A 25,937-nucleotide genomic window follows, 5' to 3' on the forward strand; every position below is an offset into this window, starting at 1 on the left:
TTTTGACACCATTTATCTCATGATTTCTGTCATGGGAAACCCTGCAAGAAAAGCTATCTTAAACATCAAAAAATAATAGTAAGTCTAATATATTATTCCATATTATATTTTGAGGGAGCAAATATATGAAATTGCTGCAGACTGGAAAACACACACAAAAACATGTTGTCTTTGTATGTAATTATTTTGGTATGAGAAATCTAAGAACAGTAAAGACTAAGATTAAATAATAGATTTTGAGTTACAAGAATACTTCAGAATAGTATGCATTTGGGATCCTGATTAATTTATTTCACAAAATAAGAAACAAAATAGCATGATTTTAAACATTTGTGCCCTTCATTAAGTATAATTAAGCAAAATTATATTGAATAGTTGTTTCAGTGTTTAAAACAGGGTTCAGCATATTTGTATTATTATGCCAAGACAGTAAACAGCAAACTGTAACCAAGCAAGGTGATTAATATTTAATGTCTTTTTAAGATGTACATACTGGGTTTAGTTTAAACAATGAAGAAATTAAAGCTCACAAATTGTATAAACAATGGAAAAAAGTATCTTTCTTTACATCGTTATTTTGAATTAGTAAGTTCAGGACATATTCTATATTGTTGATCAGCCCAGATCTATTGCTCTCTATCCAACTGGGTTGAGAATAGCATATGTGGGCAGATACTAAACTGAGTAAACAAAACTTGAGAATGGAATACATATTTCTCCCACTATTTTGCTGACTGTAATAGTTGCACCCCATCTGCAACTATTGAATATCATACTGCAGTCACATTTGATATGGGAGGGATTCTCTCTAATGACCAGACAATAATTCTATTGTCTTTAAGTATCATTTCATATACCAACAAGTGTATTTTAGGTATTAGTTTCATATTAACAAGCACTAGTAACTTTAGATTGCCATGAGATGTATGATACATTTGTCAGTTTGATTATGATTTGTTAATAGTCTAAAGAAACAAAAATCATTAATGAATTTAAAATTCAAGACTAACAAAAACACTTAAATGGCATTTAAATGACATCACAGCTTTGTAGCTATATACTCAAAAAATAGTTCTCTTTAATTTTTCCTTCATAAAAGTATCTCTTGTGCCTATGTACAAATGAATTTAACTATAAGCCAGTCAGATTTGCAGACATTCCAAATCCTGGTTTATATTATTTCTCCCTTCAATGTTGGCAAAAGTGAACTTTTCCAAGAATAAAGTCAGAACCAAAAGTGGCATTTTCACAGTTTTACATTGCAAGCTTTAACCTTCAGGACTGCAGGCTGTCAGCCATAATAGAGCGATGGCTCATCATCACTTATATCTGAATCATCTTCGTCCACTTCACCTTCAATGACTGATTTTTTTCCTTTGCAGCATGACACAATTAATCCAATCAAGAAAACCTGTGAATTTACATCAACACACTGTATTACTGGAGGTTAGATGAAGGATGCAACAGATTTATATGCAAGACAATGTTGCCACGATGCACATACTGTAAGTATAGTTATCCTAGAACCATGATGGCGAACCTATGGTATGTGTGCCACAGGTGGCACGCGAAGCCATTTGTCAGGACACGTGTAGCTTTGCCCTGTCAGCTCCAGCGCACATGTGTGCGCTGGCCAGCTGACTTCAGCTTTCGTTTTCGGCCATTTTTTTGCCCTTAACTGCTGCTTCTAGCTCGGGGAGAGCAGATCGGCTGAGCCCGGCTCTCTCTCTCTCCTTCCTTGGATGGATCTGGTGGGATGATCAGGCTTTCTTGCTGGGCTTGAGGAGAGGGGAGGCGGAACTATTGCTCCAGCCACCTCTGGGTGCGGAGAGATGATGCAGCAGGGCAAGAAAGAATCCGGTGTTGTCAGAGACCAGAGAGACCATGCGGGGACAGAGGCAGGCTGACTTGAGCGCAGGCGGGCGGTTTGCCGGCACGTCCTTTGCTTGTTGGGGGTACTTCCATTCGCCCTTAGTGACGGGGAATTCTCTTGTCATGTGGGCGAAGGCTGGGCCCCCCTCTGCAACACGCAGGGGACTCCCCGCAGCTTTGGCTCATACATGAGTCAGCTGCCCTGAGCTGGCATCCTCTGCTTTGAGCTTGAAAGGAGAGGCTGGGCTGAAATCTGCAAAACACTCTTGAAGTTTTGCCATGACTTTTTGCAAAACTGTCAGAATTATTATCCCCGTGTCAGTGAAAATGAAAACCAAAGTTCCCCACGCCTCAGCCCAGCGCTGCTCCCTCCGTGGACTTGAGGGGGGAAAAGCCCCCCCTTTCCCTTCTCAAATCACGGTGTGCCTGGCGAGAGAGAGAGGGGGAGGAAGGGAGAGAGAGGGGCTGAGGCTATGATTAGGATTCATTGGCGGATTAGTCTCTCCAGCTAGCCGGCGAGCTTGGCAACTTGTTGAGATGTGCCGCTCTCCCGCAATTTGAGAAGGGGGAAAAAAGGGTGCTTTCCCCTCAAGTCCACGGGGGAGGGGCAGATTTCAGGGAAGCTCCACATCCCTCAAAATGAAAATGCCCGGCGAGGCGCTTCAGCCCAGTGCTGCTCCTGTGGCAAACAGGGGAAAATGCCCCCCTCCTCCCCGCTGGTCCGATCTGTCTTTCACCACCACCACCTCCGCCCCGGGAACCTGTTTCCCCACTGCACACCCTTTCTGCGCTGGTGGAAGGTGCTGGACATCGGGGGCATTGCACTTGCAATCACCCTTCAGCCACCAGGGAGACTACTGGTGTTGCCAGGTGGCTCCCGGTGCAGTTGAGTCTCGCTTGGCTCAGCGGGGGGGGGGGGGGGAGGTCATGAGGCTTCGGGCCAGGACTGCACGAGCACAGCCGCCCCACCAAAAGTAGCCTTTGCCTCTGTTGCCTCTGACGGCGGTGGGGAGCAGCAGGAGCTGTGGGTGCAAGTGGAAGGCACTAGAAGCCTCCGGAGGGCCTGGTGAGGGTCAGGAAGGCTATTTTCGCTCTCCCCAGGCTCCTAGAAAGCCTCTGGAGCCTGGAGAGGGCGAAAAATGAGATGATCACAGACTCAAAGAGGATAGGGTTTGCATGCGCATGGTGGGGGGGAGGAGTTTCGTGCGCATGCGCACGGGGTCACGTGCATAGGATTATGGGTGTGGCACGCCCACTCATGACCCTCCTGCACTCCCCCCACTTTTGGCGCACGATGCCAAAAAGGTTTGTCCTAGAACATTAAATTGTATTTATAATCATCAAATAAGATTACTTACTCCAATAAAAGCCCAATTGCCAAAGTAATATACAGCACTGAAGAACCAAAATTTGTGTAGAAACAAATATGTCCGAGTAACAGTGCACTGATCTGGAGGGAAAAAAGAGAGAAGCAGCTAAGAATTGCTCTTAAATATTAGGAAATGAGTTTAAAAGGATTATGATTCTTCCAGATATACACAAATTCTCTTTACAACTGAAATTACTGCCAATATACACACTTACAAAATATTATTCATTTTTCAATCTGAACAGATGAGAAAGGATTCATAAGCATAAATATACATGACGATTTGTCTGTTTCAGAAATCAAATGTATTATTCAATCTCTGAAATTTAATAAGGTACCCGGAGAAGATTTTTTAATTGCCTGATCTCTTCAAGACATACATTGATTCGTGGGTCCCATTATTCGCAGAGCTGTTGTCTCATATAAATAATACAGGTTGCCTCCCAGTCAGATAACCCTCAAATATAAAAAGGGAGGCAAGGGTGGTTCAAAATATTGCAGACTGAGAAGCCTTACTGAAATTTTGGCTAAAATGCATACAAAACATCTTTTGAGCAAAATAGAAGACAGAGAAATAGGAAAAAAAGCTTTTAGTGGTGGAACAAGCTAGATTCAGACTAAAGCACGTCACAATAGATAATTATTTTATTTTACACCATCTCATAACAAAACAACTAACTAATAGCAAGAAAATGTTTAACATTATAGATCTCAGTGTGGCTTTTGATTCTATAAAGAAAAACAATATTGGAAAGAAACTGCCCATCTTAAATATGGGAACCCAGACGCTTATGCTTGGTTAAGGTCCTTTACTCAAACACCCATTTGAAAGTCTGCACGGGTATAAATAGTCCTCTAAGTATATACTTACCCTTCATGATGTCAGACAGGGAATGTATTTTAACCCCAATGTTTTTTAATATCTATGTCAATTATGTTCCAGGATTCTGTATGCTTCACACACTTTCATATGGCAAAGATCCATGATAAATATATTAATACCATTTTATATCCTGATGATATGGCACTCTGGAATAGGGTTATTTAGTACACTGCTACTGCGCAAGACAGTTTGTCAAAATCTACATTAAACGTTTTTTTTTCTCTCAAAATAGTATGTCTTGCCATTCTACAAGTGAAATCTGCATATGCTAAATAAGCCTACTTGTTATTCTCAGAAGAATCTGTATGTATGTGTGTTAAAGAAAAAAAAATAGACATTGTTGGCAAATTGCAGTAAGGCTTAGCCACATTCTACAAGCAAGGCCTTGTTCTTCTGCCATTTCATTTAGGAGGATAGTATCAGTAGAATCAACTGACTTCACTGATCCTACTTTCTTATTCCTCCAGAAGAATTTAGAATGTAGCTTATACATGCTAAGTGAGTAATAAAGACACAAATACACATTTGTTCACAAACACACAGATCTACGGTACAAGCTTAATAGGTAAGATGCCATTTTATAATTTGCAATTCTCTCTACTGGGAACTGAACTTACAGACTACTGACCTTTAGATTAACATACGCAGTGCATCAGCTTTAGGAGCTATCCAGGCCCTGGTGCTTAACAGTGTGGCAGGAAGAGATATACAGAATCTATCAGAATGGTGTGGGTGGGTGTACACAATTTGGATGTGTGTGTATGTATGCATATATATCTGTGCATAAGTGTGTATGTGTGTGTGTACACACACACACACACACAAAATCCAAATTTACTTAACATCTCAGGTAGGTACATGTGTTGCATTATATTATGCCCCTGCATTTAAGTTTTTATATGATTTCCACCACCACTGGAGTGGGGTTTGGGGTCTGGGAGTTCAATTCTTGTCAGAGGGTTTGATATAGACCATCTAGAATACATACAGATCTCCATAATTAATGCTGGATTAAGTCACATGCATCATCGTCTTATTTTCATAAAATCATCGAGTTGGAACATACCATATTTTTCAGAGTATAAGACACACCAAGGTTTTGAAGAGGCAAATTAAAAAAAAAGGGAGGTGGAGAGAGGGATAGAGGAGGAGAGAAAGAGAAATACAGTAGGTAGGTAGAGATAGAGCAGTTAGGTAGGTAGATAAAGGGAGAGAGAGAGAAATAGAGTAATACAGTAGGTAGGTAGGGAGAGAGAGAGAGTGAGTGTAGGTAGGTAGCTATTTCCAAGTGTATTTATCCATATGCTGGAGAAGGAAATAGCTGACAATCTGCAGCACCTAAGACTTTGTTTCTGCTGGCACAGCACTTGATCAATGTAATTCTCATCAAGCTTTCCAAAAGGAAAAAAAAAAGTTTTTGCACTCTGCAAACCTCCCAAAAACTGCCAGTTTTTCGCGAAAATGGACCCCCCCCCTTTTTAAAGGCATGAATAGCCTTGGGGGGCTTGCAGAGTGCCCCTGGAGGGGATGGGGGACCCAAAAACGAGCAAAAAATGGCCCATGTTTTCACGTTTTTTATCAAAAAAATTGCATGCAGTGCCTTATGGAGGCTTATAGAGTGCTGCTGGGGACTGGAGCAAAGAATGGCCCCTTTTTTGCTAATTTCTTCCCTCCCCAGCACCCAGGACCTCTCTGAAAGCCTCCATAAGGGTATGCACAGCCATTTTGATGAAGGGGGCGGGGCTTCGGAAGGCAAAAAATGCTGTATTCAATGTATAAGATGCACCCAGATTTTTAGCCTCTTTTTTGAGGAAAAAAGGTGCGTCTTATACTTCAAAAATACGGTACCTTGGAGATCAACTAGTCTAACCCCCTGATTATGTTAACCATCTTTTCATATTATTCCTTAATACTATCTTCACTGAATTAATTTCCACTCAAAACAAATGAGTTGCTGGAGCCTCAGCTTTTTTCCACAGCATCTTGCTGGTCAGTCCAGGTTCAGCCAGTCCTCATTTAGCAACTGACTTGTTTAGCAAGTTGCAGTTGTGACAGTAGTGAAAAAATAACTTTACAACCAATCGTTGCAGTAACAAACTTCAAAGGTCTATACAGATAGTTCTCAACTTGTAGCCACAACGGGGACCAGAATTAAGTAAATCCAACTTCCCCCATTATTTATTTATTATTTATTATTTATTTCTTTGGATTTCTAAACCGCCCCCTCTCCCAAAAAGGGACTCGGGGCGGTGTACAGTCAGATAAAATGCAGATAAAATACAATAATATAAAACAATTAAATACTAAACATTTAGATGGAGGAGATAAGACTGTACAAGAAATTAATATTCTATGGAAACCCTAAAAAACATCCCCAATTAAAATACCCAAACCCAATTAAAATATATCCCCGGGAAGCAAAACTAAGAGAGTGCCAGGCCAGCTGATTGAAACAGGTGAGTCTTTAATTTTTGACGGAAGGAGCGGAGGTCGGTGGTGGTTCTGATGTCGGGGGGGAGGTCATTCCAGAGGGTTGGGCCCATCACAGAGAAGGACCTACTCCTAGGTGTCGCCCGCTGGCATTGCCTAGCGGACGGCACCAGGAGGAGTCCCTCCCTGTGTGAGCGGATTGGTCGTAGGGACGTGTGTGGTAGGATGCGATCCTGCAGATAACTAGGTCCTATGCCATGGAGCGCTTTAAAGATGGTAATCAATACCTTGAAACACACCCGAAAGGCCACAGGCAGCCAGTGCAGCTCGCGCAGGAGGGGTGTTACGTGGGAGTATCGTGTACTCCCCATGATGACCCGCGCGGCTGCGTTCTGAACTAGCTGCAGTCTCCGGATGCGTCCCAAGGGAAGCCCCAAGTAGAGGGCATTGCAGTAGTCCAGGCGAGACGTCACCAGCGCGTGAGTGACCGTGCGCAGGGCACTCCGGTCCAGTAGGGGGCGCAATTGGCGCACCAGGCAAACCTGGTGGAACGCTCCCCTTGCCACGGCTGCCACATGGTCCTCCATTGACAGCCGGGCATCAAGGAGGACGCCCAAATTGCGCGCCCGTTCCACAGGGGACAGTTGTTCGCCCCCTATGGCCAGCGATGGTGTCAGCTGGCTGAACCGAGGTGCCGGTAGCCACAGCCACTCGGTCTTGGAGGGGTTGAGTTTGAGTCTGTTGTCCCCCATCCAGACCCCGACGGCTTCCAAACACCGGGACATCACTTCGACAGCCTCGTTGGGGTGGTTTGGGCTTGAAATGTACAGCTAAGTGTCATCAGCGTACAGGTGGTACTCAACCCCAAAACCACGGATGATCTCACCCAGCGGCTTCACATATGCGTTGAACAGGAGAGGCGAGAGGACCGATCCCTGTGGCACCCCACAAGTGAGTGGCCTCGGGGTCGACCTCTGTCCCCCTGTCAACACACATTGCCTCCGGTCGGAGAGGTAGGAGCCGAACCACCGCAAAACAGTACCTCCGACTCCCATCCCCTCCAACCGGCGCAATAGGATACCATGGTTGATGGTATCAAAAGCCGCTGAGAGGTCTAATAGGACCAGGATAGAGGAACAACCCCTATCTCTGACCCTCCAGAGATCATCAACCAACGCGACCAAGGCTGTCTCTGTGCTGTGCCCGGGTCGGAAGCCGGACTGGCGTGGGTCTAGATAATCGGATTCGTCCAGGTGTCGTGGAAACTGCTGCGCCACCACATTCTCAACAACCTTCGCCAAAAAGGGGAGGTTGGAGACTGGACGGTAATTAGCTAGCTCCATTGGGTCGAGCGAAGGCCTCTTGAGCAAGGGTCTCACCACCGCCTCTTTCAAGGCGGTTGGTAAGTATCCCTCACCCAATGAGGCATTCACCAGGCCCAGAAGCCAGCCTCGTGTCACCTCCCAGGCTGCCAGTACCAGCCAGGAGGGACACGGGTCCATTGAACATGTGGTGGGCCGCAGCCGTCCACGCAACCTGTCCAAATCCTCGGGGGCAACAGAGTCAAACTCCTCCCAGAATGGTCTCTCAAGACTCGCTGTTGACGGCTCGTCTGGTCCACTGACGGAGGTCCATCCGCTCCGGATCTGAGCAATTTTGTCCTGCAGATATTCCCCAAACTCCTCTGCTCTTCCCTGTAAGGGTGCCTCCCGCGTCCCCTGCGATAAAAGGGAGCGGGTCACCCGAAACAGGGCGGCAGGGCGGTTATCCGCGGACGCAATAAGGGCGGCACAATGCCTACGCTTGGCCGCTCTTATTGCCACAAGGTAAGTCCGCAAATAGGCTCTTACCTGTGTTCGGTCAGATTCGGAGCGTGAGGACCTCCACCTGCTCTCTAGACGTCTCCTGTGGCGCTTCATCACCTTTAGCTCCTCAGTGAACCAAGGAGCCCGGGTGGGGCGATGCCGCAGGAGAGGTCGCAAAGGCGCAACCCGGTCAAAGGCCCCAGTCGTCGCCCTATTCCAGGCAGTCACTAGGTCCTCGGAGCGGGAGCGGGACAGGGCTACAGGTATTGGCCCAAGCTCCGTCTGGAATCTATCCGATTCCATCAGGTGCCTGGGGCGGTACCAGCTTGTAGAGTCTGGTTCCGCCTCCTCGCGGTGGGGGATAGCGCCAGGGAAGTCCAGCCGGAGGGATGAGTGATCTGACCATGACAGGGGCGTGATGACTAAGTCCCCTATTCCCAGATCACTCGTCCACTGCTCAGATACAAAAATGAGGTCCAGTGTGTGGCCCCCTTCGTGAGTGGGGCCCTGAACTAATTGGGTCAGGTCCATGGCCGTCATGGAAGCCATGAACTCCCGAGCCACCTCGGAAGCCGCTCCCGTCGACGGCAAGTTGAAGTCCCCCATGACCAAGAGTCTGGGGGTCTCAACTGCCGTCGCTGAGATTAGCTCGAGGAGCTCGGGCAGGGCTGCTGATGCATAGCGAGGAGCCAAGTATACAATCAGCAAGCCCCACTGCCTCCCTGGGCCCCAGTTCACACCAAGGGACTCACACCCGGGTATCTGAGGGACAGTGAACTCCCTCGGCTCTAAACATTCCCGAACAACCACCACCACCCCACCACCCTTACCCAGGGCCCGGGGCTGATGGAATGCCCGGAAACCTGGTGGGCACATTTCCACGAGGGGTAAACCACGCTCGTGGCCCAACCAGGTCTCCGTTATCCCTGCAAGGTCTAGCTCCCCCTCTGAGATCAACTCATTGATGAGGGGGGCCTTGTTGGTAACAGACCTTGCATTGCAAAGCATCAGCCGCAGGCCCTGGCTCTGTAGTTCCTGTCCACCTAGACTGCAGGGGTTGGTACAAGCGACCGGGCGTAACCAACAGCCACGGTCTCCCAACCGACCTTGGGATCTTATCCTGTCCTCGCATCCCCTCCTCCCCACGACCGTTGTAATAGGACAACCCTCTGTTCGAGTGACCTTTGTTTTCCCCCCCTCCACCTCATCCCCGTCCTTCCTGGACTCATCTGTTTGCCTGGCACTGGCTCTCCTCCCGGTCTGATTGCCCCTCCCCACCCTGGAACCCCCTAAAAAAGATAAAAAACATTTTACTAAAAATCCCCTTAACTTCCGGTTCCTACATTCACTTTGGCTTATCAGAAACTGGCTGGGAAGATTGGTAAATGGGGGGGGGGGGAATGACCACAGGACACTCCAAATGTTGTAAATACATGCCAGTTGTCAAGTGGCTCAGTTTTGATTATGTGATGGTGGGGATGCTATGATTATTATAAGTGCAAGGACCAGTTGTAGGTCATTTTTTTCAGTGCTGTTGTTAACTTTGAATGGTCACTGAAGAATGATGTAAGATGATAACTATTTGTAAAGCAAAGGGAAGTTGAATTTAAGATTATAAGCACAATCATAGTTTTCACTTAGCAATTGCTTCACTTAGCAACTGAGTTGTTGGTTATATCTGTGGTCACTAAATGAGGATTATTTTATTCTGTATCCTTTTGTTTCAAGCAAATCCTAACTGATTTTTAATGCTCTAAAATACTTCATCTATCTGGGAAAAGAAAAGAAAAGAAAAAGTTTGCCTTAGTATGAACAAGGCAAATCAAGAGCAAGTTGCTTTGGAGATGATTGGTGTTATTATGAGCGTACATAACAAAAGCAAGAAAGCATGACCCTACTGAACCTTCGATATGCTCTGTTAAATAACCCGGAAATCCAAATTAGCTCTAAGGTTGAGAGAAAACGACTGTGATAAGATCACCAACAGAGTTTTGCGTCTGAGAATTGGAATGTACTTCTCTTATGATTTCTATGGATTACCCAGAATTTCTCAACTATGTTTTCAAGTACCATCCAGGAAAGAAAAATAAACTACTTGAAAAACCCAACAGAAATCAGTACAAGTACGTCAAATGAAAGAGAACCTTTCTTTAATTTAGCCTGTGACCATTCCCTCTTGCACATCTTGCTGTGATTTATAGAATTAAAGAAAGCAAGAGTGGGAAAATCATCAAATCCAACACCTTGTCCGGTGCAAGAACCTCCACCAGATGGTTTTAAACGCTTCTGGTGAAGGACAGACCGCCACTCCTAAAGCAACTTGCTCCTTTGTCGACCAGTTGTTACTTTAGGAATATTTCCTGATTTTCAGCAGTAGCTACCACCTTGTAATTTAAAGCCATTGTTTCTTACCCTATCTTCTACAACAACTCTGAACATTTCTGCATATGATAGTACTTCAGATACTTGAAGACAAGCTATTATGTGGCTAAACATACTCAAAAACAGGCTAAGCATACTCAACAACACTTCACAAATGTTTACTCTCAGGTCCTTAATCTTTGCTGCTCTCTTCTGGACCCATTCTTCTATGACTCCAGTTTGATAACTGCTTCTCTCCGGCCTGTTTCACTTTTCTGCGTCTGTCTGCCAGACCCTGCAAGCCACCTCCATAGAACAAGCAAATACAGCATCCACTCCTACTATCAAGTAGCTTACGCATTAAGTTGCTGACAATATTAAACACTTATGTTGATCAGAACCCGACATGTTTTAGAAAGAAATCTGACATAGTATAATATCATTTCAGATTTTTTCCCTTTTTCTACCAATTAGCCAAGAAGAAACTCAACTTGATTATCTTTTACCTTCACTTACAGGTGAATATCGTGCAAAAGTTCATTTATTTCAGCAATGCAACTTAAAAGGTGAAACTAATATATGAGATAAGACTCATTACATGCAAAGCAAGATAGTTCAAGCTGTGATTTGTCATAATTGTGATGATTATGGCTTACAGCTCATGAAAACCCCAAATCCACCATCTCAGAAAATTAGAATATTAGATGCAATCAATAAAACAAGGATTGTACATAGAACAATATCGGACCTCTGAAAAGTATAAGCATGCATATGTACTCAATACTTGGTTTGGGCCCCTTTTGCAGCAATTACTGCCTCATTGCGGCGTGGCATGGAAGCTATCAGCCTGTGGCACTGCTGAGGTGTTATGGAAGACCAGGATGCTTCAATAGTGGCCTTCAGCTCTTCTGCATTGTTCTGTCACGTGTCTCTCATCTTTCTCTTGGCAATGCCCCATAGATTCTTTATAGGGTTCAGGTCAGGTGAGTCTGCTGGCCAATTAAGCACAGTAATCCCACAGTCATTGAATCAGGTTTTGGTGCTTTTGGCAGTATGGGCAGCTGGAAAATGAAGTCAGCATCCCCATAAAGCTCGTCTGCGAAAGGAAGCATGAAGTGTTCCAAAATCTCCTGGTAGATGGTTGTGTTGACCCTGATCTTAATGAAGCACAGTGGTCCAAAGTCCTGTTGCTTAGTGGTCCAAAGTCCTCTTTTCTGATGAGAGCAACTTTTGCCAAAAGCACCAAAAACTGGTTCAATGACCGTGGGATTACTGTGCTTGATTGGCCTCTCCATTCTTCCTCCATACTCTGGGTCCTTGGTTTCCAAATGATATGCAAAAGTTGCTCTCATTAGAAAAGAGGACTTTGGACCACTGAGCAACTTTTGCACAATATTCTAATTTTTCGAGTTTCACCTGTAAACAATGAAGAGCCAAAAGAGGAGCAAGAAACTGTTGCCATGGGAATATAGTGCACCCACAGTACTGATGCAATGGGAGAGTGTCTTCTAAAGCTTGACAAAAATAATCTAAGGTCTTCTGTTCCTTATTCACACCAAGATAGATGTATTTTAAAGAAATATGTAATTGGCTTTAACACATGCTAGAGATTATATACAACATAGACAGGTCAAAAAAAGTAATTAAGTTAATGCCCAGACAAGATGGTTTTGGGGAAAGCGAAAACCTATCCTGTATTTGATTAGCAATCTCAGCAAGATCCAAAGAAAAAGTTGGAGAGCCATTAATAGTTTATCAAGCAAGGTTTGTCTAAAAATAATCTCAATGAATCTAAAGTTAAGTAACACATTCAAGAGGCTAATTATTTATGTGCTATTTTCTTTTAAATCGAGGGATGAAACTACAAAGAATCACAAATGAATATTTGTACCTTTAAGTACCTTGTTTTTGGAAACCTTTTAAAATCCAAAGAGTTTTCAGTAGTAAAGGTGCCGTACCAAACATGTTTCAGGAATTACTTGGGAAAAATATTGAATCCTACCAGGAGTTAATCTCTAGGTAATATGGATCCTTCTTAAGCCCCAACAAGGATGGCTAGGTGCTAATATTTGTTAAGATTATTCTTAAAGATAGGAAGTTCTTACATTGATCCAAAGTCATGAAAATATTGTATCAAATATGTTTTTGGTTCCCTTACTTCAATGATGAGGCATGCTGGAAACGTACTGCAGAAATACCATTAACAGAAATAACAGTTAAAGATGATTTTATTTTTTCTTTAATAATAACCTCAAACCAACTAACATGGAATATATGAAGATATATCAATGTATTTATATATTTCACAATGTATTATCTGAATTTCTATGTACCAAATAACATTAAGTAATTAATATGGTATAGGTAGTCCTCACTTACCAACAGTAATTTGAATGGGGAACTTCATTACTAAGCAGCCAGGTTTTAAGGTGCAACATCATGCAATTGTATTGAATTACAACAGCCATTCTGGAAACTGCTATTAGGCGAATCCTGCCCAGTTCCAGTATCTTCCTGTCATGTGATAAACCATTTGTGATCCTTTGCCAGCTTCCCTGTTGACTTTAGTTCTTGGAGTGGGAGTGAAGATTGCAAATGGTGATCATATGACTGTGGGACACTGCAATGTTATAATGGTGAACCGTTGTCTGAATCACGATCATGTGACTACAGGAACCCTGTGATAGCTACAGTTACAAGAACCTGACATAAGTATGCCTTGTTCAGTGCCACTTTAACTTCGAACAATTAACAGTTGCTGAACAAATGGACATTAAATGAGGACTACCTGTAATATAGAATGTCTTTGGATGATCCAAGGGCATTAAAAAAAGGGTATTCTTAAGTATTCAATCAAATCCTTTCGCTGGAGATGTTTCAGAGGACAAATGGCCAGTTATATAATTCAAAATAAAGTTATTCAGAGTTGCAAATATTTACAAGAAAATACAATGGTACCTTGGTACTCAACTACTTTGAAACTTATTGAATTTGGTATTCAATGCAGTTTGACATGAACATTTTGTCCCGGTATTTGGTGTTGTTTGATATCCAATGCAGAAGCTATAATTTGTCAGTGACAGCTGCCTTGGGACTCACTACATTATTCCTTATGGGAAAATTTTGTTTGGTACTCATTGTGTCTCCTGTAACCAATTAAGGATGAGTACCAAGTTACTGTATATATTTCACTCACCAAGGTCATCAGCTTCTAATTCATCAGTCTATGACCTCATTACCCTTATTTCCCAAGGTCAGTGATTGTATATTATGCCAATGACCTCACATCAAACATGGAGATTCCCTTAGTCCAAACAAAAATTTCCTCTTTATTAAAAAAAACCCTCACAGCATAGACAAAGAAAAATTAAGAATATTTGCTGTAGAATTGTCCAGACATGCCTAAGATTAAATATTGAACTAGTTCATACTATTAAATTACACCACATGAAATCCTCTTTCCTAATAATTTAGATAACCTCTTAAAATATTTCTATTTCAAAAACCCTTTAGTTTGCTTTTTTGCTATTCTTATTTATTATTAAATGCAGCACTTGCCTTTCTGCTTACATAAGCATTCAAGATATATTATATACAATAGATAATACAAATTTTTAGATTTGATCGTCCAGTCAACACATTACAGTAGGTTAACTATTAAAATACTTAACAATTTAGAGCTTGAAAGAGAGATGTAAAAACACATTTCTTAATATCTGGAAAATGGGATTCGAACACCTCTCTTTAGACAATGCATTGTGGGAACAGCCGCAGCGGAGGCACCATTAAGGGGATTATGCTGTCTAGTTGAAGTAACTAAATAGATTTATACAGACTATCCCTCTACAAGGTAACTTAAATGGGTTCTCACTCTTACTTTACATTTCAAGCTTGTAAACTACCCTGGAGGTCCCTTTCAAAGCTGAAAAGGGTGGCACATAAATAAATAAAACATGTGTTAAAAAAAAGCCCAAAATGTAAATTGAGATCTAATTATGCAGCGAAGGAGCTTTATTATCCTGAGCCAACTACTATGCTTTATGTGATAAGAAATAACACACAAGAAAATCAAAGAAGCATATACCATGCCATACACAACCCCCTCCTGCTGATTATCTGAATTAAAGAAAATGAACAGATCTACAGATGGCTCACTACCGTAATCTGACAAAACAAATTATAGCCAATTTTTTGGACCCATTTGGTCTTCACAAGACAGGAAGAGAAAGAGCAAATATGGTTAGAGCTGAGATAAGAGGAAAAGGTACCTGGGCATGGAAGAAGGAAGGAAGGAAGGAAGGAAGGAAGGAAGGAAGGAAGGAAGGAAGGAAGGAAGGAAGGAAGGAAGGAAGAATAAAGAAATCCTGTTTAAGGCTAAAATACTAAATTCACCTGATAATCAGCTTTCCCAAGCACCATTAATATTTAAAGGAATCCACATTTTCCACCAGATCTTGTCTGTTTCTTTTCTTCAATAGCTTTGATTCTTACTAGCGAAATTAAAACTATCACCTGAAATCCCATATAATTATTTGAGAAAATAACTGCCACTTTCTATAGGATAAAAATGGTGCATGTATGTTCAGAAATGAGACCAAGATATGATCCATTTAAAATGTCTACTATTAAAACTGCCTGCCTGTTAAAACTATTGAGAGAAACTGACTTGGTAAACTTTGGGTTGATATTGGTGGATGAGATAAGATTTTCTCTTCCATTGACTCCAAGGACAGTTCTTTTCATAACTATATTATTTCTTCTTGAACTGTCCTTCATTATGAAGACTACAATGAATGAGAAAATTGTCTCAGCTCACATACACTTTCTAACAATTCTCTTCTGCCTTAAAATCTAAGAAAACATATAATTAAAGAAATATTATGTGCCCTTAAAGGACACAATTAAAGCTAAGCCATGCTGAAAATAGAACTCCAAGGGACTCCGCCCCGAGTCCCTTTTTGGGAGAGGGGGCGGTTTAGAAATGTGAAGAATAAATAAATAAATAAATAAATAACTGACCTACATTTATACATTATGTTTGCAGCTTTTTCAAATTTAACAGATAAATGAAGCTAAAAGACAAGTTACTGCATTTTTTTCAATAGAAAAGAGGTAGACACTGTATGCTAATGGGTATAAATATCGAAAGGAGAGCTTGCTTTAGATATAAGAGGGAAATGTTCTTAATTTCAGTCATTATTATCCTACAATAATTTTTATGTGGTATTCACCAAAATTAGATATGTGCTTTTATACTGCAAGTTGAAGTGAATCTAAAATTATATCAGGGCAGAATTGCTTCCATCTATAAATTCCACTAGAATTTTGTGTTCTATGAACACAGTGATATTATTTTTTTCTGAAACATTATTAGCAGTTTTTTTTCAGAATTGAAAATGACAATTTCTGTGGTAAATTCAAAATTATTCTGTTATAAAAGTGCAAATAATGCCACTTTCTAATTTTAGAAAATAACTCTATAAAGTGACAACTAAGGATAGTCATACTAATATTTAAATATGGCCTTATATATCTGAATAAAAATTATTACAATTATTACATTAAAATTATTACTTTTTTGTAGATTATTTTAAACTTATCACAATAAAAAAAAGTATTTTGCACATTCTTATACATGGTGCGAAACAGGGAATTAATTTCCTTCTTAAAGTATAGGAAAGTGATGTCATTCCATGACGGGCCTTCAGAATAAACATTTTTCTCCTACATAATGAATTACATAGTTTTAATTACCACAAGGTATTGTGATGGCTCACAACCAAAGTTCCTTGTAAGTTCCTATAAAGAACATTATAAAAAAAAGAGTAGCTGTAATCACTGAACAACACCTCCAAGTGTCAGTGGCATATTGCTCAAATGTATCATTTGCTGAAGAATAGAGGAAGATAGTGATTTCTGCAAGCATCAAGTTAAGCATGGTGGGAAACGGGATGCTAGGATAGAAATGCTTAGATCTAATTCAGCCAGGTTTCTCTTCTATGGGAAGCAATATTTTGAGAAATGTAGTTGCCATAACAACCTCTTTTTAATATTACCAATGAAACTGGAATTCATGTACAATCACATCACCAACACTCTTATTTCTAATACTCTTCTGTCACAATAATCTCATAATCAATATATATATATATATATATATATATATATATATATATATATATATATATATATATATATATATATATATATATAGATGATAGATAGATAGATAGAGAGAGAGAGAGAGAGAGAGAGAGAGAGAGAGAGAGAGAGAGAGAGAGAGAGAGAGAGAGAGAGAGAGAGAGAGCTGGAAGCAGAATGTAAATTAGAAAGTAAATTGGACTGCTAAAATATACTGTACTATAGAACAATGAGCGTATTTAAGAGAACATTCTCGCTGAACAAGGAGTTACAGCCACAATTTATTACAAATGAATTAGTGTGTCAGGTTTTTTTTATTAAAGAGTCCATCTCAACACTTTTTTTCTTCCCAAAAGCTGGTGGGGAAAGTAATAAATTATCTAGTTAGTGGTCAAATGCTCATCTTCACGCCAAAATACTAGTCTAGTCATTAACACATTACTAAGAAGTAGTTCTACTGACAGAAAATAAGCATCCTTAAGATTATAGTCACAAAAAAGCCCCCCCCCCCCCCCAAAAAAAAAGACTGACACGTTTTTCCTAATAGCCTTCTGGAAATTATACACAAGGAATTAGCAGCCATTCTCTTCAGAAACAAACAAACAAACAAACAAACAAACAAACATAAACCTCTAGAGAGGAAGTGGTAAATACCTTCTCATTCACTCATGATCTTCCTTTGAATAGCCTACCTCCCTAATGTATGAATTGGAGAGTACATGAGCATCTGGGCTACTTGAGAAGAAGATAATACAAAAACAGCTGTTTGTGAAAGAACATCCTTCTGAATGTTAAGCTTGTTTAAAAACTGCCCAAGAGTGGAAAAAATCTCCCATTATTGCAAAATGGGCAACAGAAATACAGAGATAATTTTAAGCCTATTTGAAAATAACAGCAAAATCAATATGAATGTGGAATTTTGTTGAAGGAACTCTATTAAGGATGGCTATTTTCTTAGAAAAAACATTGTGTCCAAGCATTAGCAAGTTTCTAATTTCAAACATTTGATAAGCAACTTTTTAAGGAATTTGATGGCTCAGGGTCAAAGCCTTCATATAACATCACAATAGACCATGGCTGTCAAACTCCTGGCCCATGGGGCAGACGTGTCATGGGCTGACCACATCCATGCCCAGTTTAGCAAAGGGGGAAAAAGTCCCGATATGTCATGTGACACCCTGATGTGAGTTTGACACCCCTAGAATAGACTGTGGAAATAGAAAGAGAGTACACCAATAGATTTGACAATATTTTTATTTCTTAGAAATTCATGAGATAGGAGGCGTATCAAGATTGCAACCATAGTTGGGGACTAAGAGTCAAATTAATGACAGTTGCAAGGCAAGTTCTGATAGTGATTGGTGAGTAGCTCTTCCATGAAAAATCAATACATTCAAATATGTTAATTACAAACTCCGTTATCTTTCACTGTTTATTATAATTGGGGTTGAAGTTATCTCACCTTCAGGTGCATCTGCATCACAGTCTTTGGATGTGTATGTTGTTTCATTGTTCAAATGTCCTTCAAATGTCTTATTAGTCTGCACAAAGAAGACATTAATTGAGGGTTATTTCATAGTAGATGTAAGATACTAATGCCATTGGCACATCATGCATTTTACTTGGCGCAACAAGCACCATTAACCTTTTTTCTTTAAAAAGAGATATAGTCCTCAACTAACTACGGTTGATTTGGTGACCATTCAAAGTTACAACAGCACTGAAAAAAGTGACTTATGACCGTTTTCCACACTAACAACCATTGTCATATGATCAAAATTCAGATGCTTGGCAACTGGCTCATATTTATGATGGTTGCAATATCCAGGGGCCATGTTTTTGTGAACTTTTGCAACCTTCAAACAAAGTCAATGGGTTAACAACTGTTACTAACTTACCAATTGCAGTGATTCACTTAACAACTGTGGCAAGAAAAGTTGTATACTGAGGCAAAACTCACTTAACAAATGTTTCACTTAGCAATAGAAATTTTGGTCATAAGTCAAGGACTACTGCATTTAAATAACATAACAGTATTAGAAAATTTACATTTCAATCCTTTACTATTTGCAATGCAAGCAGTTTTGTTAACAATATCTAAACAGTTTTGATAACTTTCCATCAGCTGAAAAAAGATAACTGCAATTTGTTATCAAGGTCAAATCCCTACCAAGGAACTGAAGGAATGAGATCTGGGGGAAATGATATTTTTAGGAAACAGGAAAAGATAAAAAGGAATGAGATAAAAGGATATAGAAAAAAATGATGATGTCATCAAGGAATGATTGAAAATGCTTAGGAAAAAAAGTCTATTTTATTCAACATGATATGTGTAACAGATTTATAAGCTTTGTAATACTGTGACCCTCCGAAAATATCAAAGTATAAAATAAAATACATATCTGAAGACCCTCCCTCAAGAATAAAAGTAAAGAATTCATTAAGGCTAGGCCTGGGCAAAAAATAAATATATCACTTATACACTGTAGGAAGAAATACAAGTTCTGTATGAAACCTATTTGGAGCACTTAAAACATACATGCAATCAGACCCAAGGGCCACTGAAATAAAACTGTTTTGGGGGCCTTCCTATACACTAACAGAATGGGAACACCTATGGGGCAACTATGATCCAAAAGATAGGGTCACTATCCCCTAGTCGAACCTCTCCTGATATCTTGTGAGGAGGAGTGTGGAATATGGACCAACACTGTTATGATATTGGAGGATAGAATTGGAAAAAAGCAATGAAAATGAAAAATAAAAAAATAGTTATATTCTTTCCTTCATATTATGAAATTACCACTATAATGCTTAATGTATTACAGAATTGAACACTAGATTTATTACTTGAACTTGTTTTCAACATAACACAAGAAATGCTTATTTCAAAATGCATGATGGCTGACCGCAAAGTTCCAAAATCTTACCGTAATTAGATACTTTTGACTCCCATACATAACATACTGAGGGGCTAAACTGTAGATCATATAGCTGGTGTGAAGAACAATCAACAGAAGTATCATACAAAGAAAGAGAAGGGCTTGAGGTCGTGTCCTCCCCCGTCTGATCTTGTACAGCTAAAATGTAAAAATATGTTCTTATATTTACCCACTATGAGTTAGTTTTTTACATTAAAATAAGAAGACTCTCAGAGGGCAATTTAAATAGGCTATCTACTCTTTCATTTGCAATTGCTGCTCCAAATTTTGAAGAATTACAGGAGTTTACTATTCTACAGTATACAAACAAAGTAATGCTGGTGAATGGATGCTTTAACTCAGGGGTTACCAACGTGGCAAACCTGCTGGGGAATTCTGGGAGTTAAAGTCCACAAGTCTTAAAGTTGCCAAGTTTGGAGACCCCTGCTTTAAATTATCTAAATATGTAATCATGTTAAAACATACCAATCTATAGGAAACTAGGTTATGCCATGCCAAACTATGAGTACATCTACCCTGGTGTTATATATTCCCATTCTTTTCTTCGCCACACATTATCCCATGTACTTAACAGCAAAGGACCAAACAAGGACAGGAAACAGAAGCAGCGAAGTAAGAGAAACGAAAAGAGAGAACTACAGCAAAGCATGAATGAAATAACTGGCATGTGGCATGAAATCTTATGCTTGGGTGATGTGGGCTCCACTGAGGGATTAAACTAAATGCTACTCATCCTTTCTGTGGAGCTTACAGTTTGAAAGGCACTTAAAATCATCTAGTCTTTTCTTCTGTTTTTTTAATCTTTGTAAGCTGCTCAGAGTCACTTGTTTGAGATAGGTGGTTTTATAAATCGTATGAATAAATGAAGAACAGTCCAATTTCTGCAAAATGCTGTTGCTGCAGCATTCAGTGTTTGACTAACTACTTCTAGAAAATAAGTGTCCATCTTTTTAAAGTATTTGTTGCAATGGGAATCAGCCCACCAGATAGTTTTACTTATAATCAATCCAATTTCCTGCAATATGCATTTCTTATTACTGGTTTTAGAGCAGAGGTCCTTAACTTTTGATGCCACGGACCCCATTGAGAATCTGGTGAAACCTATAGGTCCTTTCCTAGAAAAAAGTATTTAAATGCATAAATAAAATATATAGATTTTAATAGAAAGCAAAATGTATTTGCGCTCAAATACCATTATCATGTTTTAAAACGTAACAAATGTATAATTTAGGTAATACAGGTAAGTCCCCATCTTACAACCATTCATTTAGTGACCGTTCAAAGTTACAACGGCATTGAGAAAGTGACTTTTGACCATTTTTCACACTTACGACTGTTGCAGCATCCCCATGGTCATATGATCAAAATTTAAATACTTGGCAACTGGTTCATATTTATGAGAATTGCCGTGTCCTGGGATCATGTGGTCAGCCTTTGTGACCTTCTGACAAATGAAGCAAAAGGAAAGCCAGGTTCACTTAATAATTGTGGCAAGAAAGGTGATAAAATGGAGCAAAATTCACTTAACAACTGTCTTACTTAGCGATAGAAATTTGGTGCTCAGTTGTGGTCATAAGTTGAGGACTACATGGTTATGTGAAAATACATTCATATTTTTTTCCTCATCCAAATTCATGGATTCCCTGAAATCTATCCACAGACTCCTGTCTAAAGGAAAAATGATGTACAGTCTCATCTATGTTTTAACCTTTCAAATATTTGAAAACAAAACCGATAACAATAGCTAAGAAGTATTTCTTTTAGATCAGGGACAAAGGAAACCGCTTAGACAGCGCTGTAAAGCATCATGAAGAAGTAAATAAGTCTAATTGTTATTGCTAAAGTTGTTTCTTTTAAAGAAAATCAGCATCTGAACATTCAATTTCTAGCAGGTTTCCATTTTCAAAGTAGCTCTGCATAAGTAAAAACATATATTTAATAAAATTAAAAATGTTAAAAGTTAAAATACCCTGTACACAATGCTTTAAAACTCAGTCCATACGAATGGCATATTATGAAATCAGTATGCTAAAACACTTTTAAAAATATTACTACTAATAATACATGTTTTAAAATTAAGCATTTAAATATAACAAAATTGTGCCTAGTTACTGTAGACAAATTCCAAGGCATTAAGTTTCAGAATGATTCCCGCCTATGTTGTCTGGATGTGACGTGAAATGATTTATATGAGCAGATATAAAAGCTGACAAAACAGGTATTTGATTTAATATTATATGTAAAACAAAGCTTTCTGCTTGTTTTCTAATATGCATTTGCAATGTTTTATTTATTTGTCTAGCATACTAAATTACTTGAAAAGTGGGTGAAAGATACAATAAAGTTTACCCTTATCCAGAAGAACCATATACCCATATTGCGAATTCCAGCCATTGAAGTAAATATGAAGTACATGATGATGGTGGTAATAAGAATATAATCTAAGGGGAATACCTAGAAAATAAATGCACTATATTTATACATCAGGAAAATGTTATCACTCTTCAGCTATAAAATTTTGAGGAAAACTCAAGCAATAAAATTATAAATAAAAATGTTACTAAATCCAATATATTCAACAATAATAAGACAATGACAGAAAGTAGTATTTTATCCCAATTTTTACAATATTAGTATCAAAATAATTTAATAGAATTAAATGGGTTGTTAAACAGTCAGAATTGATATGTCCTCCCAAAAATTCTTCTGTGCTCAATACTTAGTTTATGGAAAGTGGGGTAACATTAACAGGGACCCTTAGTGGGATCAAGATCTTTATGGAATCAAGAGATTCCCTGCTCCAAAATCTGGATAAATAGCAACCTAATTTCAATAAATAGATTGAAAACTATTTGCATGCTAAAAAACCTGCCCCCATACTGTCAAGATGCAATCCAGCTAGAACAATGTAGTTTATTATATTTAATTTACGATATTCTCAACCAATAATAGTTTGAATAGTTTTCAAAAAATAACTTATTTATTGGAATCAGAGTTTTCATTTTCTATCAATCATTGTCAAAGATGTACATACTATTTCATGTATATTATATTATTGACTCATTGTTTAATATTTCATTTGCTTATTTTTAAAACTTTTAATTTTATTAGCATTCAAGTCCTTAACATTCAGTAGAAATGAGGTTTTACTTACTGTCTGTAGAACAGGTAACAACATATTCAATGGGTTGGTCAAATTAGTTCCCAGGATTATAAATCCAGAACTTATACCAGTAGAATGAAGTGCTTTATCCAAACTGTGAGAATTTAAACATAAATTGTTATTGCTTGATTTTTTTTAAAAAAAATACATTTTGAATACATTTTCTGTATCAAATACATAGAGATGCACATCAACATTTTAGAAATTATCTTATAACATTTGATAGTGATAATGATTAGGAACATAGCATTTTCTATTTTAAATTGTGCACAGATCAGGATTGATACTTGTACAGTGGAACCTCGGGTCACGAACGCTTCTGATCACGACCAAATCGGGTGCTAAATCCGCTAAATGTTTGACTCTGTTCACGAACACATCCTCAAGTGGTGATCAATCATAGCCGCAGCGATTCCCCCTTCCGCTCCCTTTTTTTTTCTGCGTACATGTGCAGTCAGTCTTGCTTCTAGTCACGACCAAATCAGGTGCCGATCAAAGTTCTGGAACGGATTATGGTCGTGACCAGAGGTTCCACTGTATATACCTTCTAAGCAATTTATACATTCAGAAAATGTACCATTTTATTATAGAAAATCCAGGAGACTCATGAAGTAGACAATAATCTGATAATTATCACTCATGTTTACATTAATATGAACTGTTGTATTGTTGAAGTTCTCCAAGCTTGATTTTGTTTGCTAATAACATTTCATTACCCCACTAGGAAATATCATTGTACAGGAGTTTTGGAAAAGTGCAGATTCCCTGCCAACCAAAACCCTCTCTCCAAAACTCCTAAATTGATGGTGTTACTAAGTGTGGTAATAAAACATCAACACTTACTACACATATCTGCTGTAATGGCAATAAAAAGAATTCCCTGTGAGTGCAGAATTTTATGGAAACCTTTTGCAAAATCAGAAATATATCTGGGGTTTTATTTTTAAATTCTATGCATTATATGCCTTTTAAAATAGCCTCTGTTCTACTCTCAAAATATTATGCATTACAATTCACACTCCTCCACTGACATCCTATATATTTTTGCACATTTTGTCGCAGACATCTGTTTTTTAAAATCCTTGTATTTATGCACGTTCACAGTGCCAATAATTCAGGAATAATCGTCTAAAAACACTAGAGCCAGGAGAGACATATACAGACTTTGTTTCTTCCTTTGTCAAGTTTCATCTCATCCTTTCATCTAAATATATATGAAATAGGGACATACAAACTTGTTTGTAAGTATGCCTTCAAGTCAATATCGACTCCTGACAACTGTCTGGAGAAGTCCAGGAAGTTTTCCTGGCAAGATTATTTTGCCCTTGCTTTCTCCTTAAGGGTAAGAGTGAGTGACTGGCCCCAAAGTCACCCAGCTCATTTTATACCTAAATGGCTCTTATGCAAAAGATACAGATTTCAAAATGGAATGTTCCAGAGAATTTCACAGAATTTCACCACTCTCCAGTCGATTCATAATCTCTTTTAGGCTATAGCTTTTCAGGATTGTTCAGATATATCCAGAATAAATCTTCTAGTAGTTTGAAGTGTCTCTAAATGAAGCAGGGGGTGGGTCAACCCAGAGTACTTCAAGCCATTTATGGTCTGCAGCAATTAGTTTCAGAAAGTGACAAAACACCACCAAAACAGAATAGTCTAGAATGAGAATGTGCCATTCCCATGACTTAAATAGGAGCTACAACAAATATTCAACAACAAACAAATGAAGAAATAATGGTGATTATATTATCTCTATCAAACTGTGTTTAAGCCATATAGCAGTTGTTGTAAAAGCAACAAGATAATTGTAAATATTAGTTCACAGAGCGATAAGGATATGGCTTCTAAATAGCTACTTGAATACTTTTCCATTATCAGTGAAATCTACTTCCCCAGCGGTTCATCAGAAAGCCATTAAAAAGAAACTAAGAAAGTCTCCATCATAATATATTGGGAGATAAATTGGTTCTAAATTGAAAATAGTTACTTGCTAAGATTTCAGTATCCTTATCCCTTTCATCTCATGAAATCTTGTTAAAGCAGTGTGAGAAAATCTTATCTGAAGAAATACTTACAGTATTTCAAAAAGCTTGCACCAAGGTAGGACATTAAACTTTTTCTTCATGTGTTTACTTGAATGTATAAGGAATTGAGAACATATTAAAATATGCTGAGCACACTGGTCATCCACTTTACTTTCTGTAATATTCACATGCTCAGACAGAAAGGTCTGAAGAACTGTTTGCTTAAATTTGAATAGTACAGCCTTGCAATCAGTTCATCTTTTGATATGCAAACAGCTGATTTACACTCAAAGAAACATCCAAAGGTATTTTCAGTCTTCTGTGCTAAACAAGACAATGGTGGGTATGTGACCCATGTTCTGTTCATTTTCAAGCTCACAAGTTTCTGGTGAACACCTGATAAGGACATTCATATAAAGTATTGGCCCAAGTCTGGCTGAATGATTTTCAGTAGATACATTTTAAAATGAAAATCACATGTTATATACTTACTTCGACAGGAAGAGAGAAATAGTGAACAGCAGAGCCACAAGTATAAAAAATATTCCCCATACAACCTGAAACACAAGTAAGTTTGAAAAACAGTTTAGCACGTTCTCAACAACGCATAGTTTGTTCTGCTATTATTTAATGAGATAAATATGAGAAATTTGTTAACGGGCCATTTTTCCTCATAATTAAAAATGCAGCATTTACCAAAGCCTTTGCTAATAACACCAGAAGCTACTTTGAATTCTGCAACACATATTTGGTCATGCAAAACAAAACAAGAAAACTAGAAATATTATCTTTATAGAGATTCAAGACTGCAATTGAAAATCAAGTGACATTAGTTAACCTGAATGCCTCAATTCATTTTCCGAAAAAGAATTTTATCCAGATATAGGACAAATTAATTTGTAGAGATGATTATTTAGGGAAAGATCTGCAGAAATGACAATGTACAT

The 25,937-nt window shown here is 39.0% G+C and overlaps 1 protein-coding gene across 1 annotated transcript in view; it reads right to left on the minus strand.

Annotated features, from left to right (window-relative positions):
- Positions 1–209: 209 nt before the first annotated feature.
- Positions 210–25,937, minus strand: part of LMBRD1 (LMBR1 domain containing 1) — a 68,381-nt gene continuing 42,653 nt past the window's right edge. Inside the window, exons 10-16 of the mRNA XM_081943337.1 lie at positions 25,483–25,547; positions 22,958–23,060; positions 22,153–22,257; positions 19,792–19,941; positions 18,324–18,402; positions 3,231–3,322; positions 210–1,411 (exon numbers count right to left, since the gene is read on the minus strand). Of these exons, the coding sequence (XP_081799463.1) occupies positions 1,292–1,411; positions 3,231–3,322; positions 18,324–18,402; positions 19,792–19,941; positions 22,153–22,257; positions 22,958–23,060; positions 25,483–25,547 (714 nt within the window). The 3' untranslated portion in view covers positions 210–1,291. The remainder of the gene's footprint in view (positions 1,412–3,230; positions 3,323–18,323; positions 18,403–19,791; positions 19,942–22,152; positions 22,258–22,957; positions 23,061–25,482; positions 25,548–25,937) is intronic.

The sequence above is a fragment of the Natrix helvetica genome (genome assembly GCF_964273705.1).
Source record: "Natrix helvetica genome assembly, chromosome: 2".
Lineage (NCBI taxonomy): Eukaryota > Metazoa > Chordata > Lepidosauria > Squamata > Natricidae > Natrix > Natrix helvetica.